The sequence below is a fragment of the Erpetoichthys calabaricus genome, chromosome 4 (genome assembly GCF_900747795.2).
Source record: "Erpetoichthys calabaricus chromosome 4, fErpCal1.3, whole genome shotgun sequence".
In the NCBI taxonomy this organism is placed as follows: domain Eukaryota; kingdom Metazoa; phylum Chordata; class Cladistia; order Polypteriformes; family Polypteridae; genus Erpetoichthys; species Erpetoichthys calabaricus.
In genome coordinates this window covers 135,489,962-135,510,579 of record NC_041397.2, presented here as the reverse complement: position 1 = coordinate 135,510,579, position 20,618 = coordinate 135,489,962, and the positions used below count along the sequence as shown (strand labels likewise).

General features: G+C 39.6%; 1 protein-coding gene across 6 annotated transcripts in view; it reads left to right on the top strand.

Annotated features, from left to right (window-relative positions):
- Window positions 1-20,618, top strand: part of scml2 (Scm polycomb group protein like 2) — a 245,881-nt gene that overhangs the window by 90,987 nt on the left and 134,276 nt on the right. For 4 of the 6 annotated variants that reach the window (XM_051927106.1, XM_028799818.2, XM_028799819.2 and 1 more), the window contains exons 3-5: window positions 10,787-10,852; window positions 12,328-12,404; window positions 15,878-16,112. In XM_051927106.1, coding sequence (XP_051783066.1) covers window positions 10,787-10,852; window positions 12,328-12,404; window positions 15,878-16,112 — 378 coding nt within the window. Of the gene's footprint in view, window positions 1-10,786; window positions 10,853-12,327; window positions 12,405-15,877; window positions 16,113-20,618 lie in introns of those variants that run through there. The other 2 variants (XM_051927107.1, XM_051927108.1) reach the window with 2 other exon arrangements.

Here is a 20,618-nt window from a genome sequence, read left to right as displayed (position 1 = left end):
GAAGGGGCCACTGATTCTTTCTCTGCCCAGTACTACTGCAAAAAATTATTTCATCGAAGGTTGCACACAATCACTGCGCCACCGTGTTCCCATGTTTAATAACATGCTTTAACTCCTATCATCATGAAAATGATATCATGTTTAAATCTCAGTATTTTAGTTATTCAGAGAATGTAATGGATTCTGTGTCCTGTTGGAGGAAGAGAAAGCCGGTTTAAGAAGCACGTAGTGATTCACACACATACAGCACATAGAAGAAAACATATAAAACAAAGCATTTAACGTGCTACTTTAATTACGATGTGATTTGAGAAACTGGTTAATTAAACGATTTTAAGATGAAGTTTATGATGTTCTACTTTAATGACAAAATAAACTACGTAATTAAAGTGGAAATTTTGAGATTGAAGTTGACATTTTGTGCTTTTTCCCCACTGTGTGCCTTTTTTTCTCTGTACTCTAATAAGCTTTCATATGACACTAAGATGATGGGCTACGTCTTGCCTTTTCACGGCGACTTTGATATCTGACACCTTCTTTTTTATTTCAGGCACTGTGTGACTTTGTGAACTTGAGCGTTCGAGTTTCTCCGACATGCTGTCAGTTGATTAGCTTTCTTTTGTTGTTTATATCACTGTTTAAACCAATAAATAGTACTTTTTTCCTTGCCTCCACTTGGTATTCGCTGAAATTCTTCCATTTTCCCTCTTGCTTTTCCCATTGTCTTTTCACAGAACACTGAGCTTAAGGGCTATTTATATTGCTTTGCATATTCAAAGAGGCATAATTCTGGGAGGAGTGGGGGCGGGACAGCAGGCGCGCGCATGAGCGTTACTTTTCACGCTGATCGGGATTTATGTAGCGGAAGAATGTGGAAGTTTGCGTACGCACAGATTCCTGCATCTGGATTTTTCTGTGCGTAAGCACATTTCGGCTTTTGTGCTTACGTCATGTTATAGTGCGAATTCTACGTACGGCGTCATGCATGAACCTGAACCTGAACCTTGCCTAAAGCAATCTGTTCTTATCCATTTGTATAACTTCACCCTCTCTCCCTCACCCAATAACATCTAGATAACCTCACCATTGTCTTCCTTAATTTGAGCAGTCAATAAATAACTATTTACACTATATGGAAATAACCAGAAATTTCACAGGACCCATTAGTGTGGCCTCTTCCCTATACTTGGCAAACAAACCTAACCCATTTTTTAGATGCAGCAACTAGTCCAATGAACATTTCTCTGCATTTCTTCCTGGCAACAAGTCTTGCATTATTAATGGGACCAGAATAATAATTAACACTAGAATCCCTGAAGCCTACGAAAAAACTCGTAATCCTTGGCCACCTTAAATTACTTCACATCTCTCCATTAATATCTTTTGTTTTGTAAATTTGTTGATTAACACAAGCAGCAAGTAGTTCCAGGCACCTCTCACCCAGATAACCAAGACTTCAGCTGGGAGGACTTTTTGCCCGAGTTGACTGTGGCGGTGGGGGTGATGGAACAGCAGGCTGTTTGCTGCTTGTGCTGATCGACACATTTACAAAACAAAAGACACTAACCACTGCGACACTTTGCAGATAGAACCATTACCGCAAACAAAATACAGATAGCCCTTGATTAACGAGATTAATTAATCCATTGATATTGCTGTGTTATGCAAAACCATGCTAATTAAATATAAAAAGTAATGGGAAAAAATATAATTGATCCATTTAAAATGTGGAAAATCTACATGGAAAAAGTACTCGTATTTGTGTGTATAAAACTCAAAATGCAAACAAAATCTTTATTAATTAAAACTAACATGTTTTAGAAAAGAATTTATGGTGGGTCATTTGGACTGTTCGTTCTTTCTTCTGGCTCTCATATATCCGTCTATAACAAGCAATTTGACTCTAAGTTGTGGCAGACGAGTGCACTTCTGCCAACATCAGGATCCATTTCAGTAATTTAGGTATCTGCCTTTGCTAAAATTGTCCTGATAGTCGATTCATTGAAGCCGAGTTCCCTGACAATGTTTGCTTTTGTTTCGCCACAATCGTTATCTTTTAATTATCTCAAACTTCACATCTACATGGGAAAGTCACTATATAAATAAAATGTATTATTATTATTATTAAAGTAATAAGCTTTCTTCTCTTAACTTTCCAATGAGGACTCACGGTTTTGCTTTTTCATGTTTGGAAAGGGCAAGCGCTTAAAAGAAAGGATAAAAAAGTGAACAACTGGCGAAAATATGCAACGAAAACGTCCACCCTCTATGGTGACTGTTTGCAAGTGAATTGGTGAATCATGGTTTGAATGCCCATTATGGTGGCTGAGCTGGGAGTAGGGGGGATGGTGAGACCTGCACGTTCAGTCGCAACCTCTCGTTTCCACTTTCGCGCAATTTAAAAAAAAAAACGCAATTATCAAATTTATAGCCGCAGTATTCAAGGGGTTTTCGCATTCAAAATAAGAGCGTTATTTAAAACTCGCGCTTAATAAAACTGTTAAACAAGGGATACCTGTATAACAAATATCCATAAACTAGTAATAAGTAAATAAAATGTTGATGACCGAATTCCAATTTTGGGACACACTTTGGTTGTGCCACAAAGCAGTAGCGTGGGCCTAATTTGTATTGTTTGAAAATAGTAAATCTTTTGTTTTTGTAATTTTGCAGGGTTTCTTGTGTTTTCTGATGAGGGGGGAAGGCTCCTTTAAGGTTAGTTTTGAGATTGTAGCTGGGTTTGTGGCTGATTATGCATGCAAATTAACCATGTGGTTCTGCAGAGCACAGGGATCATTGTTATGTATCCCTTGGAAGTAGTCATTCTATCCAACTAATGTACCCCTCAAATAAAAATACTGTCGGTTAAATTTGTCAGAAAATGGAATGATGGTTGGATGGAAAATTGTTACTGTGTGTATTACAAATCCTTTTACCCAAGCACTTAAATCATAATTTAATCATTTTTTTTTAAATTTCTGTACTGATTCCAGAATAAGATTAAAATGGCAGGAACGAAAGCTGTTTTGCCTTGCGGGATTTTTAAATAACTGGTATCTGTAATCCCACTTTGAAATTCAAGCCCCTACTTAATACTTAATAGAAATCCTAAATAATGAAATGTTGAAGGCATATTTAAATACATGCATGGCTAAAAATTCATAGGCTTATTTATTTGTAATAATTATTTGGTGAATGATTGATTTATCTTGTTAGATCAGGCATGTCAAACATACGGCCCGCAACAGAAATCTGTGCAGCCTGAATGACAGATCCTAGTTAGCACTAAACTTGTACAAAATGATTACTATCATTTGTGATTGAATCATTCTGCATCTTCGGCGTTACTTATTGACTTTTCTTACTTCTGCCTTCTAACAAAAGCGTGTTTTCCCATGGCATTACGGTACCGGAAACGTCATCTGCTAGTATAGCCATGAGCCTTGTCCAAAGTTAATGAGCCGCGACGTCGCAACTGAAGTGTGTGTCGCCTGGCTGGGGTTCACGCCCGGCCAGGACACCCAGAAAGACAGGAGGAGGGTTCATACCTCCTCCAGAACACGAGGGGGTGTCCGCCCTGGTTGTATTGGGGGCCACGGGTGCAGGGCTTGGAAGCCCAACCCTGTAAGGGCCCATGGTCACCACCAGGGGGCGTCCCCCCTTCCTGAAGGACCCTGGACCCAAGTACTTCCGCCACACCAGGAAGTGCTGGGGGGAAGAAGAGAGGGAACACCCGGAGTGCTTCCGGGGAGACAGCCAGCACTTCCACCACACTGGGGTGTGTCGGGTGGAAGATTGCCGGTGCACACCTGGAGCACATCCGGGTATGGATAAAAGGGGCCGCCTCCCTTCATTCGAGGCTGGAGTTGGGTGGAAGCAGGACGAGGTCGGAGAAAGAGAGAAGGAGGCGGTCCAAAGAAGGCAAAGTGTGGTTGGCCTGGACTTTGGGAGTGATTGGGGTTTGTGGTGCACTTATGGACATTGTAAATAGTAGTGTAAATAAACGTGTGGTGGTGCAAATTAACATGTCTGCCTGTCTGTGTCCGGGGCTAGTTCCACACTGGTGTATCGGCAGGATGCTCCGCCTGATACAAGGTGGGGACCTGTTTTGAAAAATGTTGTGGACGGCCCGGCGCAGCAGGGGAGCCCACCTACATGCCGCAGGAGCGGCGTGCCCACAACCTCGTGAGACATTCTCGCCCCACGGATCATCAGTGGACCGCGGTCACAAGGTTCTCTCCTGGTGCGGCGGAAGATCGACAGGCCTTACCTTTGTGCAGTGGGCTCCAGGGAGTGTGCTGTCGCAGAGGGCGCCCGGGACAGTGCGGTGTCGAGGGAGGCCACACTGAGGACATTTCCCCGGACAGACGGGACCCGGGAGGTGAGCTCCCTGCTTGTCGGCAACCGGCCCTGTGGGGCCGCGTGTGTTTTGTGTTTAGCAGGCAGGGGCTGCCCGGATCCTTGTCGGTGGCAGACTCGCGCTGCTCTGCGAGGCTTTCAGGAAGCGGCAGCAGCAGCAGAGGCTGCAGAAAAGGAGACGCTGCAACTCGGAGCTGGCTCGTCACCGCACCAGGAGGAGAAGAGCCAAAATGGCCGCGGGCTGGAAGTCCCTCCCCGTGACAGGCACAGGATTGGGTGTTGTGTTTTGCGTACCCGCTGATGATTGGATGGAGGCGGGACCAAGGAATGCCCATCTTGTGCCGGGGGAGACCCGATTGGGCCAGAGGAAGAGGCCCACAGGAAGCAGTCGAAGCAAGGGGCTGACAGACAGGTAGGCTCTGCGCCGGCTGACTTCCTGTCCTTGCCTGTAGTGCTGCGTGCGCTGGAGGAGTCCCTTCAGGCCGTAGTGCAGCTGTTGCAGGTGCTCAGTACGCTCCATGCGGACCTGCAGGAGCTGGAGGTGAAGGCGGGTGCGTCATTACAGACGCTGCATGCTGCGGTGGAAGGGTGCGTCGCTGGATCCTTTGGCTGGAGCTGTACGGCGGGGAAGGTAAGTAAAGCTGACCCCGTAAAGCATAAGGGAGATCCAACCGAAGGGACCCGTGACGTTCGTGATCGGAACCAAGCAGGTGGGTCTCCAACAGCGGATGCGGTGGTGCAGGCTGTTCGCGAGGTGAGGGGAGCAACATCGAGAAGGCAGGCAGGACAGGAGCTGATGAGTGCCCTGGGTCCTAGCGCCCGACACCCTGAGCCTGCAACAGTCTCCCGTCAGTCTCGATGGACGCAGACGGGAATGGGTCTGTGCGTTTCTCATGCGCAGACCCAAACTGTAGTGGCATCCAAGAATGATAGGAGGAATTGGGGGGTGAATGCCGGTTCCTCCGATAGGAAGGGACGTGCTGCTGGGTGCGCACGTCTGGAGAAGGGCCATCCTCTGCGGAAGCTGAGGGAAGCTCCAGTGCCGGTGGAGGAGACGACAGTGCGAGCAGACCCGTCAGATACAATCGGAAGGGCAGGGAACCTGCGGAGGAGGTGCCGAACAGGCGAGTTGTGGGGTACCCGCATGCGGGGGGGGGGGGGGGTTTGGGGAAGAGCGCTGCCAGTGCACGGCACAGAGGGACGTCAAGTGGTGGCGTCAAGGCAGCGCTTCTGCCCCTCTTTCTGTTTTGGTTGCAGGAACAGACCCCGGATGCGCAGTAGGGCCTGCTTCGTTGGAGACCTGCCCTCCTGGGACGGACCGCTGCACTGGAGGACTCTTTACTGGCAATGGGGCTGTCCCATGACCGGCGGAGGCTACAAAGGCGCGAGACGCGCAGCTCAAAGGGGCGCGAAGGCCTCGGAGGGGGTCCCGATAAAATGAGTTCCAGGGTGCCGGGTTGGACCCGGGACAAATAATAGGACCCACTTCGGGGTTGAGCCGCCCTCACGGGTTGTGTCGCTCAGACCGACGTGTCTTCGCTGGTGATGGGGCACTCTGGCGCCCGGCTGGGGTTCATGCCCGGCTGGGACGCCCAGGAAAACAGGAGGAGGGTTCATACCTCCTCTAGAACATGAGGGGGCGTCCGCCCTGGTTGTATTGGGGGCCACGGGTACAGGGCTTGGAAGCCCAACCCTGTAGGGGCCCGTGGTCACCGCCAGGGGGCATCCTCCTGCCTGAAGGACCCTGGAACCCAATACTTCCGCCACACCAGGAAATGCTGGAAGGAAGAAGAGAGGGAACACCTGGAGTGCTTCCGGGGAGACAGCCAGCACTTCCGCCACACTGGGGTGTGTCGGGTGGAAGATTGCCGGTGCACACTTGGAGCACATCCGGGTATGGAGTCGGGTGGAAGCAGGACGAGGTCGGAGAAAGAGAGAAGGAGGCGGTCCAAAGAAGGCAAAGTGTGGTTGGCCTGGACTTTGGGGGAGATTGTGGTTTGTGGTTCACTTATGGACATTGTAAATAGTAGTGTAAATAAACGTTTGGTGGTGCAAATTAACATGTCTGCCTTTCTGTGTCCGGGGCTAGTTCCAAAAGTGCTAGACTGCAGCAGCCTGGCAGCAGGGGCGGCCTTAGGCATGTTCAAACTGTGCACCTGCACAGGGCTGCCACACCAATATATATTGAATATAAAACAGAAAGAGAAAATAACGACACAGTTGACAGCAATGTGGCCGAAAAGCATTGTGTTTCTTGTTAATTAGTACGCAGTATTTACTGATGTCGCTGGAGTCGGAGCAGTAAGCTATATGTAGTATTATAATGTTCTGCCGTAATGAGAATATCGTGGGACGCCACTTGGTTTTCAAGCTACGGACACGCGCATATAGAAGCGTGTCATGAACACAAGGCGGCTATGCAGTGTCCACATCCATCCGCCGTGCATAAGATACCATATTGACATTGGCGGGCGAAGGGGCCATCGATTCTTTTTCGGCCCAGGGCCGCCACGAGGCAGAACTGGCCATCACGAGTAGTAATAGCTTGCATATTTTCACGTTTGTTTGCAATAGTTTTATGTAATTTTGTGCTAGTATTGTAACGGACAGTTAGTGCAGACTACAGCTAAAGATCTGAAGTGGACGCGAGAAGTTGGTGAGTTGTTTATTAACAAATTTTTGTGATTTTGAGTTTTTAAAATTTAGTGTAGGTCAGGGGGCTTTTTGCATATCGACTTATTTTACAATATAAACTTTGAAGTAAACATAGTAAAGTAAAATTTGATTTTTGGAGGATTTGTTTTCCAACTTGAATTACTGAGCAATGAATTCAGTGAGTGTTTTTGTAATTTCAGTTCACATGAACAGGACTTTGCGCTGTTTACGTCACCATACTCTTACAATGTTGAGAATGCGCCTGAGAATATCCAAATGGAATTGATTGAACTGCAGTCAGATTCTATTCTGAAGGCAAAATACAACGAAGTTGGTGTGCCAGGCTTGTATGCTTACCTGCCACCCTCGTATGTGCAGATCCGTAAGTTGGCATCGAGAGTACTGTCTATGTTTGGAAGCACTTACCTTTATGAGCAATTGTTTTCGTTAACCAAAACTCCACATCGCTCAAGACTTACCGTTGACCACCTTTCATCCCTCATAAAAGTTGCAGCTGCACAAGATTTCAAGCCTGATATTGACGAACTAGTTACTAACAAGAGATGCCGAGTGTCGGGACAAAAGAAATGGATCTCACACTGTAAGACTCCTATATAAGCAATGAATATAATATAATAATATAAGGACCTAGCTAAGAGGCTAAGACTCTAATTGTATGCTGTTGTACGGAGATTGTATGGAAATAAATTGCTTTTCTTTAAACTTTAAGTGTTACATTTTTTAAAGTTTTCAGTATTGGAAAGAAAGCTGCAGTAACTTTATATAATAGTATTTATTACAGTGTGGCCCGCTGACGCACGTATGGCAGTCGAAGCGGCCCACCAATGGTAGCGAGTTTGACATGCCTGTGTTAGCCCATAATATTTGGATTAAAGAAGATCTATCTCTGTTTTCACTGGAGTCTTATCACACTCTCAAGACAATGTCTTTGCAGTTTTTGCTACACTATACCTTCTCAAATATCTTTTTCTTTTTTATAAATACAGTGAACTGTGGACTCGCCATGGACTTAGATGGATTTTCCACTATATTTTGTGTAGTTTGTGTGGTTTCCTTCCATTAAAACATCCTAAAGTTAATCTTTTCAGCACAAAAATGTGAAGGCTTTGAGCACAGTACCTTAACTTTAAAAAAAAAAAGCTAAACACAGGAATTCAAAATGTTTTTTACAGTAGTTACCGTAGATACTCGCGTATAAGTCGAAAAATTTATGCCTTAAAATTCATTCAAAAACACACAGTCGACTTATCCACGGGGCAACACTAATTTCATTAAATAATTCTTTAAACTGTGAAATACCGTACTTGAATTTGAGCATTAGCTTTTGCAGGTTTTGGATAACAAAAATACCATTAGCTGCCAGTAGATGGCGGTAACCGGCAACATACACTCAACATTCATTTGGCGCAACGTTTTGCAGCTCTTTATTAAATTTGCATTGAGTTGTTTCTGGAAGAAGCTCGGAGACCCCACATGCTCTGCATTATTAGCCTACATATATTTAATTGCAGTTTATTAATAAAATATATCAATATATTAAGTTAAACTTCTTACCGGTACGAAAATGAATTCTGAAAAGAAGACAAGAGCATCGTATCCCGCATCGTTCAAACTGAAAGTTATTCAGCGTGCTGAGGAAACCAATAATTGTGTGGCTGGCAGAGAGTTTTGCGTTAGCGAAAAACTTGTAAGAGATTGGATAAAAAATAAGCCTTCTCTACAAGCAATGCCAAAGTCTAAAAAAGCATTGCGTTTTGGACTTTCGCCTTTCAGTGGACTGGAAAAGGACTTGAATGACTGGATTGTAGAATGCAGGCAAAATGGATATATTGTGACTCGTTCGAGCATTCGGTTACGGGCACTTCAATTGGCAAAAGAAGAAAAGTATTTAATGATCGATGGTAAGCCTTTGTTGAAATTTCAAGCAGCGGCTGGCTGGTGTACGCGGTTTATGAACAGATATGGGCTGTGCCTTCGTCAGCGAACAAAAATCGCGCAGAAGCTGCCAAAAGATCTAGAAGAAAAGGTCAGTTCCTTTCATAAATTTATTATCAAGCAAAGACAAAGGCATGACTTTGATCTCAGTAACATTGGTAACATGGATGAAACGCCAATGACATTTGATATGCCGGGGAATCGAACTGTAGCAGGTATTGGTGAGAAGACCGTACTTATTAAGTCAACGGGCCATGAAAAAACCCATTTCACCGTTGTCCTCTCGTGCTTGGCAGATGGTACAAAGCTACGCCCAACGATAATATTCAAGAGGAAGTCGTTCCCAAAGAACATAAAATTTCTTGCAGGCATTACTGTTCGTGTACACCCCAAAGGCTGGATGAATGAGGCTGGAACGAAATTGTGGCTTCAAGATGTGTGGGCTAGGCGATCAGGAGCAGGGCAAAGTAAACGCCCGTCACTTTTGGTGTGGGACATGTTCCGCGCTCATACATCAGAGGATATAAAGGATGAAGCCAGGAAAATGGCTACTATGTTAGCTGTTATTCCCGGCGGACTGACATCGATGCTCCAGCCATTAGATGTTTGTTTAAACAAGCCATTCAAGGACAGAGTACGCAGCATGTGGCAGCAGTGGATGTGTTCTGGAGAAGTAAAATTAACAAAAGGAGGGAATTTGAAGAAACCAGACATTGATTTAGTAGCTAAATGGGTAAAGGAGCTTGGGACTCAATTCCAGCAGAAATGATCAAAAAGTCGTTCTTGAAATGCGGCATCAGTAATGCTATGGATGGATCAGAAGATGATGCCATCTATGAAGACAAAGAATCAGCAGTAGATGATTCAACAGATGACGACAGCGAAGAGGAGGATGTTTATGCTGACGACGTCAAGGAAGAAGACTTTCACATTTTATTCGGACATTCTGATGACAAAGAATCGGACTTTGAAGGATTTGAAGAAGACACTTAGGGCCACTTTATTATATGCGAGGGACTTGAATACAAATTTATTTGAAATATTCTAACTGTAAGTAAATAAATAAAAATGTTTTTGGAGTTTTAATTTTGGCTTTCTAAAATTCTTCAAAGATTAAAATGTTGAAAGTCTGGGCCCAGGTACATTGGGTATAATTATGAAAGTTTTACCCTCGACTTATACGCGGACCATAATAAATTTCATAATTTTCGGCTTAAACAATACACTCGACTTATCTGCGAGGTCGACTAATAGGCGAGTATCTACGGTACACATTTTGAGCAGTGTCTTGTCCTTTGGGTCGATTTTGACATGCTGCATACTTTTAGTGGATTATACTCTACACTTAGAGCACTTTGTTTGTTCTCGGCCAATAAGAACACCTAAATGTTGTCAGTCCTACTGTAAAATGTAAGATCATTGGTACTTCAGGTTAAGAAGGTCAATCAATATAAAATAGGTTTGAGGTGGAAAAAATATTTTATCCAGGGCCCCGAAAAAGGAGTTTCAGAATCGGGATATTTGTGCTTTGAGTCTGCATTTAAGGATATTTTAAGGCTTAATAAGCTATCAACGAGTTTTGAGGCAAATGAGCATGTGGTTTCCTATGAAATGCATTTATTGTTTCAAGCTATTTTTAGTAGTACATTAGACAAGATCCCTTTTACTTGGTCAAGGTTGCTTAGGATACATTTGTGACTCTTGTGCATTTGAAATTTGCCTATTATTTAATAAATTCACTCAGTATGTGCAATTGTGTTTATAAAGTAATATGTAGTTCCCAGGTGCATTTTTAATATTGTTTCATTTTATTTAGACCAGAAAGATGCCAAAAAGGAAAAAACAGGAAAAAATTATGCTTCTAGTCTGTCCCCAAATAAAGGTAATCTGTTTAATATATTACTTTAAAGCTGATGATCCATAGGAATAATAAGCATGTGTATGTCTCCATCTACTGTTCAGTATATGGAATTGCATAAAGAATTTTTTTTTTTTTTTAAACTCAAAATAATAATTACATGTTTGAAAATCTCTATTTGGACTGAAGCGATAGCAAGTAGAATTAGGATCCCTGTATGGATTCAGTCATAATGATATTGGCAGGAAGAGTGTCAGAGTATAGTATATATTGGTCTTGTCAGTTTTCTTTGATTAGCTATAAACACACCAGCCAGACGTGATTGTCATCAAAATGGTCGGTAACATAGCGCTTTTTTTTTTCATTTACAACAAATGAAACAATCGTTTGTTCATTGAAGTTTCATTATTTACCTATAGAACTCCTTATTTACATTTAGTATATTCAAGCTTTTGTTGCATATAGTCTTTTAGACACAAGTCTTGAGAATTTGCATTTTTTGTTTTCTATTGTTGCACTCTTTGAAATTTAAAATCAACAACGAAATAAATAAATACATTATATGACTCCATGGGAGTGCTAAGAGCACTCGGAAGAGAAGTAATAACACAGCCAAGCCATGTAAAAGGCACATTTTAGAGTTATAAATTTCAGGAAAAAAAGGGAAGAGCCTTAGGCCTTACTACAAGTTTTATCCTTGCTTTCCCTATAGACTTGTGACAACCAACTCTATTGAATTAGTCTCATTGGGAATTCTTTTATCTGTATAGGCATAGTCCCATATAAGACAAATCTCACATCTATTAAAGGATGGAGTTTGTGGGCTGTCAGTGGCCAAGCCAAAACTAATTACCCCTCTTTCAGGGCATCCTTGTATGCAGCTCTTCTGGATTACTTAATTAGAAGGGGTAGTCCTGTCTGCTCCTTCTGGAAACCTCATTGGGTGGATCCATTTGCGGGTCGCTTCCTTGACCTTCCTATTCGTGGCTTCCAGTCCTCACCTGAGAGAGAAAAGGAGACAGAGGAGCTCCATTTAGATTTATTTGGGGCCACTCTTGAGCCCAAAGTTTTACAGAAACTTGAAGCAAACTGTGACTGCTGATACATAAAATCCAGATAAATACAATCAAATAAATACATTTTAGGACTGTATTGTCTCAAATAGTTTCTTATATGTAGTTGTTTAAAATTGGAGTTAGTAGCTTCTGATTGTAGTGCAATCTGATCAGAGGAGCAAGACCATTGTCATTTAGTCTTGTATAATTTGGATGACAGAAGCTAAAGTTAAATTATTCTTACCATTTTTCTTTTAAAACAAATAATAGATTACCAGTTTTCAGTGGGAGCAGCTATAAATATTGTTGACTTTGTGCTTTAAAAACATTATACTTTTTAGTATTCTTGAATACATGCAGGTTTTTCAAACTTCTGTTTTTTAGGAAAATTGTAGGAGACACACATGAAAAATTAAATCTCTCATTGTCTTTTTTGTGTGTTAGTTTCAGAAAGCTTCAATTGGGATAAATATTTAAAGGAAACCGGAGCAGTTGCTGCCCCTTCTCACTGTTTTAAACAGGTAAGTTTTAATTTCTTCATTGTTCAACACAGCATTTTGTTTATATAAACATGAAGGGAAAGTATAGTTAATTTACACACCGAACAATTTTAACATCTGCATCAATCCTTTTACATCATTTGTAATTCTTTTTTGTTATGAAGTTTCAAGTGTGTATGTTATTTTTAAATTTTATTTTTGGATTTTTATTGTTTAATCTTGTACAATATTTGTATTTTGTACAATGCTGTCATTTTTTTGGAGCATATGTCTTTCTGTGTGTTTTCACTACATTATACAATAAGGATTTTGACATTTTATTTTAGTTTTCATATGAGATGGAAAAAGGGTTTTCCTGTATGTAAAAGATGTAATTGTTAAAGTGTTACTTAGCTGTGAAAAAGTTCTTACCACTTTAGACTAACACATTAAACATTATTGTGTTTTTAAAATTTTATTTTGAATTACAAACAGAGAAGTTAGTAGTTTGATTGGGCAAAGTGAGTATTTAATTTGAAAATAACCATAGTTTTGGAAAGCAGAAATTTCTAATTGTCTTTGTTTACAATGAACTCAAGTACAGATATACAAATGTATATTTGAAACACAATTTTAATATGTTGTGAGCGAAAGAGGAGTAAAATAAGGGTCTAAATGAATCTGAGTATTTAAATTTTTTTTGTTTACTGCATAAATCTGAATAGTTTTAAAGCTACAACTTCAGCTGTTTTTATTCAGTATGTGCAAACAGTAGTCAGTGGGGAAGAGCACTGCTCATCTTGATAATGCTGTTTTGAAACATTAAACAGCATAAGTGAAATCAAATATGTGTCAGTTACTTTCTGTTGTCAGTATCCACAAACACCATGGTCAGACAGCAGGGACAAATTAAAAGTATTTTAATTTTATTTAAAGGAAGTAACATAGTATACAATCAAGAAAAGAAACTGCACTACCTTTACAGCAAATGCCTTTAACATTAATTTAGAAAAAACACCAAAGAATTAAAAAAAAAAAAAGAAAAAAAAAAAGGGGGGTGGGGTTACAGAAAATAAAATACCTATTGTAAAATATTTGTATTAAGTCTTGCCATGTTTAAAAAAAATAATAAAGTTTTGGACAGATCCTATAAACAAGAATTAGATTTTTCCCCAATTTCAAATAGTATAGAACGTCAGTTTCTCATTGAATTATAAAATGTATGTTGGGATTTTTCCAGGTAAGCAAGATAAGTCTATGTGTGAGTAGTGTGATATAGGCTATTAAAATTTGCCCTTCTCCACTTTAAGCCAATCTTTGAGTACACTAAATATAATTGCTGATGGGTTAGGAGTGATTGTCACACCAAGACTATCTGATAAGTATTTAATTTTTTTTTGTTCAAATTAATAATTTGGTGCATTATGTAAACACGTGGCCTAGTGATGCTAGAGCTAAATGGCAACACTTGCAAGGTGGATCTTGCTTTGGATGCATATTGGACAATTTTAAATGACTCAAGTGTGACTGATCAAAGATTTTAAGTTGAATTATTTAGTGCTTGGCACATATAGACAGTGTATTCTATGTATGGCTGACCCACTCCTTTTCTGAGATACCTATTTAAAGGTTCTTTTCCCACCCAGGGATTGTTGAAGGAAAGATTCTTTGAGATGTTTTTATATGTTGAAATGCTATCTGATTCTCCAAGACTGATCAAACAGTGAGAAAAACTTTCGTCAAAGGAAATTTCACCTAAATGAAGTAGGAAATGGTGTTTTAACAGATACAGATTTTAGAAAGAGTCCCGGCCCCACTGAAAAGGAAAACTGGATGTATAATACAGGGCTTGAATTTTTGTGTAGTAGTGTGGGAATTGCACCTATTTAAAAATCCCACTTTTTTAACTTAATAAAGTAGGATCATCCGGCTGTGCTTTAATGGCAAAAAAGCTTTAATTATTGCTACTTTTTCCCAAATTTCTGAAAAGGGTTCATCTTTAAATGATAAGCTTGATCTCAAAAAGGGCGCTTTGGGACAAATTTTAAAGAGAGAGACATTTATAAAATGAAAGCGTGAGAATTTTGTGACATTTGAGATTTTAATTAATTTGACTGAATGATGCTATTCAGTAAGTGTTATTAACCAGGTAATGTTTGTTTATATAGTGATGCAAGCATTAATCTGACAGTACTACTTGTCACAAACCTGACAAAATGATTTTTCAGATAAATTGGATTTTAAAAGTGTGTTGTTTAAAAAATCAACTTTAAAAGAGTTTATGTAAATAAAAATGTTCTGTGTTTCCTTGGTGTTCAATAATTCATGTGGCTTTAATATGGAAACTTTCATTTTTAGATTTTTTTTCCCTAAGCAGTTTTTTTTTTTTTTTTTCTTAAGTTACTTGTCACAAAATGTTGGTGAATAAATTTAGCACTTTTGATATCATAAAACCTATATTGTATAATGATCATGTTTGTCACTCTTTATAAACCATAATGCTGTAAACCCCCAACTCTATAACACTCCCTCTCCTCACTTTGGAGGTGCACTGTTTCTCTTTGCGATGTGATTGTTTGTTTGTGCTTTTTTTAACTCGCTGTTCAACTTTCTGGTGTGTCCTCTGCAACTTGACAGGGAAAAGCATTACTCTTCTTGAAGTAATGGCTGCTTCTCAATATTCTCAGATTGTGTTCAGCCATTGGCACAGTGCTTGTCTTGACAGAGTGGATCTTGGCTTTTAGGACCACAAAGAGAAGAGATTGTCTACTTTCGGCTCCTCAGAGTGGCTCACCAGTTTGTCGATTTCAGAGTGCGCCAAAAATGAAAGTAGAGAGTTCAGACATGAATGCAACTTGTTTTAAAGGAAGGTCTAACCTCTGGTCATTGAATTAAAGTCTCATACAGTTACAGATCAAGTGCCTTCTCATAGGTGTGTTATTTTGTCCCTCAAAGTTGTCACTCATTGAATTCTAACTTTGTTTGATCTGTTTTTACCTTGACGTTAAAATTGTTTCTTTTGACAATGTTGGGGATAGGAGTATAAAATTTTAGATTGAAGTAATTTGAGTCTTTTTGAGTTTTTTTCTCTCAAATGTAGCATACATGTTAGACTTTTTCAAACAACAGCTTGCCTTTTTTTGCCAACACAGCCTTTTAGAATGAAGACAGCAGACCATATTATGTCTGAATTTAAAAAATTGTTTGTTGCTAAAGGCAGCTAACAAAAGTTCTAATGTCTCCAGTTTTGGTGTCATCTATGAATTTCACAAGGTAACCTGAAACTCTGCTATACCAGAGTTGGAGTCATTAATCAGTTCAAGAATTTACCTTTTGGGCACCTCTGGTGACTTCACCCTATATGAATTATTCAGCTTTTATCTGTACAGTGTTTTGATTATAAAATGAACATACAGTATAAAGTATGGCTTTAATCTGCATAAGTTGTGGAGGTTATGAGTGACACTTAGGGAACAAACACTTCTTTCTGTTTCTTATATTTTGTTTCTTTTTAGTCTAGGAACCCACCTAGCAATGATTTTAAATTAGGCATGAAGCTAGAGGCACATGACCCACGCAACTTTACCTCTGTCTGTATTGCAACCGTCATGGGAGTAACAGGTGCCAGGCTTCGGCTCAGACTTGATGGCAGCGACAACAAGAATGATTTCTGGAGACTGGTGGACTCATCTGACATCCAACCAATAGGAACTTGTGAGAGAAATGGTGGAATGTTACAGCCGCCTCTAGGTATGCAACTCTCAAAACAATGCAAGATAGGGCATGGCCAATGTTTTTGCAAAGCACCTAAATTATTAATCCAGAAATTGATTCAAGGTTTTTAACACAACGAAGAGCTTAAAACAAGTTTGTTTAAAAGAAAAGAAGAAACAATAAAATGTTCAAATTGCCAGAAACGCAAAAACATTGATAACATTGAAAATTAAATTTTGATTGGCCTTAATTTCTAATGGCTGCTGCTGTCTCCAGGCATTCGTCTCAGGGCTTAAGTTGCCATAAGATACCTGCTTTGTAAATTTTCCACCGTCTTCCTAGTACATGATGCATCTTCATCTGATAAATTATTTCAATGAGGTTTATCAAGAATGTAAATTTTACTTGTAGTTGCAACCAATAGAGATTCTTTATCTGTTGTCTTTACTAGAAATACATATATTTTACATTTAATGCAGTGGTACTACAAAAGTATTTCAGAAGCATAATAAACTTAACTGAACAGTTTTGCATTTGAATTTCATCCATCTTTTTAACAAATTTCTTAGTTACAGTTATGTAAGGACTATGTGAGAAATAAACCTAATGCTTTGCTGTGTATAGATAATAAAATTGGCCACTTTAAGAAATAACGTTAATGGTAATAGATATATTTATATAATGCAAAGTTGAGTGACCATTTCCCATTTAGTTAAAAAGCTGGAATTTGGCAGGATGGTACATCAAGGCCAGTAGACATCCACTAAAGAGAGGAAATTTTGATATATCAATATTTAGGTATAAACCACCCCACATAAGAAAAACTATATGCCCCAAAATGTCAAAAAAACACTTTGATGGATTGAATTGAAATATGGTAACGTTTTTTATTTGTCCATATTTCTTGGTAATAATGCTTTATGAATGGGCTATTCTGAGGGACCTTTTTCTGGTGAGTGCTGCGAAGGAAAGGAAGGAATCACTCAGAGAAGCGTCGCTGCCACTTTATGCAAATGAAAACCCCTTCCAGAAGTGAAGAGGAAGGACAAAAGTTCTGTGAAACTTAAAATTAGACAGGTTGCCTCCTTGGTTACATGCAATACTCCCTATTCTGTCAGCTTCTTCTTACTATTCACAATGCGGTGCAAAAAACATCCCATTCAAAGGGGGTTGTTTCCTATGTATTGTTGATCGTGCTTATATATAGTACATATATTTTGAACAACAGGGTGGAAGATGACAGGCCCTTGGTGGTGAAATACATGCAGTAGTGTAGAGAACTGCAATGCTTTTTAGTAGGCCACTACCAGCATATCCCATCTCACATGTCCCCCAATTGAATGTTAGTGTAGTGCGGCACTTTGACCACAAAACACCCGTGCCCCGTTCGACTAATATGTTATCGTATATAAGTAACAATGAATGGTAAGAAGGAGCAAGATGGTGATTAAACAGAGTACCACCAGTAATTTTTTTGCACTGTAGGCTCTGAGACATTGTATACAGTTCACAATATTTTTATTCTGTAAGTTCCTTTAAACATTAAGATCATTGTACATTCCATGTAAATGTTCAGCCTGTAAAAGTCAGTGTTGTATTTATTAAGATAATGTAAACCATAATTCTTTTTATACTCCAAATGCTCCATAACTTGGTGATTGTACAAGATTAAAGATATGAAAGCATTACATTTAATTCTAATTGAAGCTACCTTTTTATAGGATATGCTACAAGGTGAAATTATACCCCAAATTTACATTATTCCCATTAATTACCTGTTTGAATTAAAAAAAAAAAAACACTTTACTGTAAAATCGTATTTTTCCAATGACCATCAACAAAACCCAAGTTCAGTCATTGGAAAAAGCACAAATATTTTACTCCTGGGCAATTGTATGCAACATATTCAGTTGTAAAGAGCTTCAGTGAATTAATATTATTAACCTCAGTGGTAAAAATAACAAATGTCATATTCAGAAAAGTATTCCGTTAGTTACATGGTACTTTTGATACAACCGATTTAAAAGATGCCTGTTCTAGCGTAGATAGTACTATGAAAAACATTACACACACAAACGTGTCAAGTTATCCAATAGGCTTGCTGTATGGAGATACCAAACGCACACATCTTTGGGATGTGAGAGAAAATCTGGAGTCTCCAATACCCAAGTAGGCTGGTAGATACAGTGTGTTGCTCTCAAGTTTGTTGCCATTGCCTTTCTTTTTAGAAAATTGTTGGTCAGTAGGTAAATGGTATGTATTAAAAAATATAAAATCTGGATTGTTGCATTTATGACACTTATAATTAACAATTAAGAGTTGTGCATTTTCAGCTACTGTATATCTCAAATGTCTTTTAGATATCTGTGCATGTACTACCGTATCAGTCACTGTTTCAGAGCATGGCTCATATTTAATGGCAGTGACAATTATTTCTGGAGTGGGGTCTCCTTGTGCATCATTTTCAGACCCATTTTCAGTTATTTAATTTTATGTATTTATTTTTTTCTTTCTTTAAACATGAACTCATTCAAACCCTTTTACCCATTGACTTTTAAGATACTCAGTTAATTGGTATCAGTGGTAAGCTATTGGAATACTAAAAGTAAATATTCTCTGTGTGCTTGTTTGAATATAGTAGAAACCAGCTTTCAGCATTTTGATCATTTCAGTTTGTTTTGCTTTACCCCCCAAGGAAAGCATGACGATAGAAAACAATGTTCACACTTTGCATAATGTCTTTAGCAAAACATTTGCAGGATTTGATTGTTTTTTCCACGTATTTTTCACCTTCCTCCAAGGCAACTTACAAGTCATTATACTTTGCAACAATTTCTTTATATAAAAACCAACATTTGGTGTATAGTGAGTCACTGGCGGGAATTTAAGGGATAATCTTGAGTCAAAACTGAATGCCTTCGACACTGCAGTACACAGTCTAGTATTTTTTGAGTCCTATATGGTACTTTCCTGCTGCTACAAGGAAATTAGATCATGACTGTTTGCATTCAGAAATTCTAATTATTTTCAATGAGCTAGGCACTTGGAATTTTTATGATCTATGTATACAGTAATCCCTCGCTATATCGCACTTCGCCTTTCACGGCTTCACTCCATCGCGGATTTTATATGTAAGCATATTTAAATATATATCGTGGATTTTTCGCTGCTTCGCGGGTTTCTGCGGACAATGGGTCTTTTAATTTCTGGTACATGCTTCCTCAGTTGGTTTGCCCAGTTGATTTCATACAAGGGACGCTATTGGCAGATGGCTGAGAAGCTACCCAGCTTACATTTCTCTTTCTCTTGCGCTGACTTTCTCTGATCCTGACGTAGGGGGATTGAGCAGGGGGGGCTGTTCCCACACCTAGACGATACGGACGCTAGTCTAAAAATGCTGAAAGATTATCTTCACGTTGCTATCTTTTGTGCAGCTGCTTTCTGAAACGACATGCTGCACCGTGCTTCGCATACTTAAAAGCTCGAAGGGCACGTATTGATTTTTGCTTGCTTGTTTTTCTCTGTCTCTCTCTCTCTTTCTGTGCTCTTGACGGAGGGGGTGTGAGCTGCCGCCTTCAACAGCTTTGTGCCGCGGTGCTTCGCATACTTAAAAGCCAAACAGCCCTATTGATTTTCCTCTGCCTTTATGACAGTCTCTGCTCCTGACTCCTTTGAAGAGGAAGATATATTTGCATTCTTTTAATTGTGAGACGGAACTGTCATCTCTGTCTTGTCATGGAGCACAGTTTAAACTTTTGAAAAAGAGACAAATGTTTGTTTGCAGTGTTTGAATAACGTTCCTGTCTCTCTACAACCTCCTGTGTTTCTGCGCAAATCTGTGACCCAAGCATGACAATATAAAAATAACCATATAAACATATGGTTTCTACTTCGCGGATTTTCTTATTTTGCGGGTGGCTCTGGAACGCAACCCCCGCGATGGAGGAGGGATTACTGTAATACATATGCATATCAATTTGTTACTACAATGTAAAGGTATTCTGAAATCTAGCTAGTATATAAAAGTGCTAGAAGAGGAGTTGTCGAAAAAATAAATCATAATTGACTAATCTGAGGAAAATGCAAATTCAAAGTCACTTATAGTATTTAGGTGTGAATGATCTCCTTTATCTGTTTCTAACCACACAAAAAATATTTTCAGTTACTGTTTTTATTCCTTTCTTCTGAATGTGTTTTTCTGAGGAGTAGTGTAAACCTCTGTCCTTCTCATGGAAAGCCCGATCGGTAATAGTGAGTTTACCCTCCATACATGATGTTCTAAAATGGCGCCACATCATTTCACATCATGTGACGGCATATGTACCCCAAAAATAAGTATTCAAACAGAAAGATAGTTTAAAAAAAAAAAGAGTTTTAATAATTGAAAAATAAACAGGTGTGGGTTAATTTTTTTTTTTTGATAGTACATTTCCCCAGAGACTGTGTTCTTTTGCATATTTATTATTAATTTTTAGTATTTTCAGTTTTTTTTTTATTATAGAACACATTGTCAAAAGCAGTGCATCAAAATGACATGCTGCC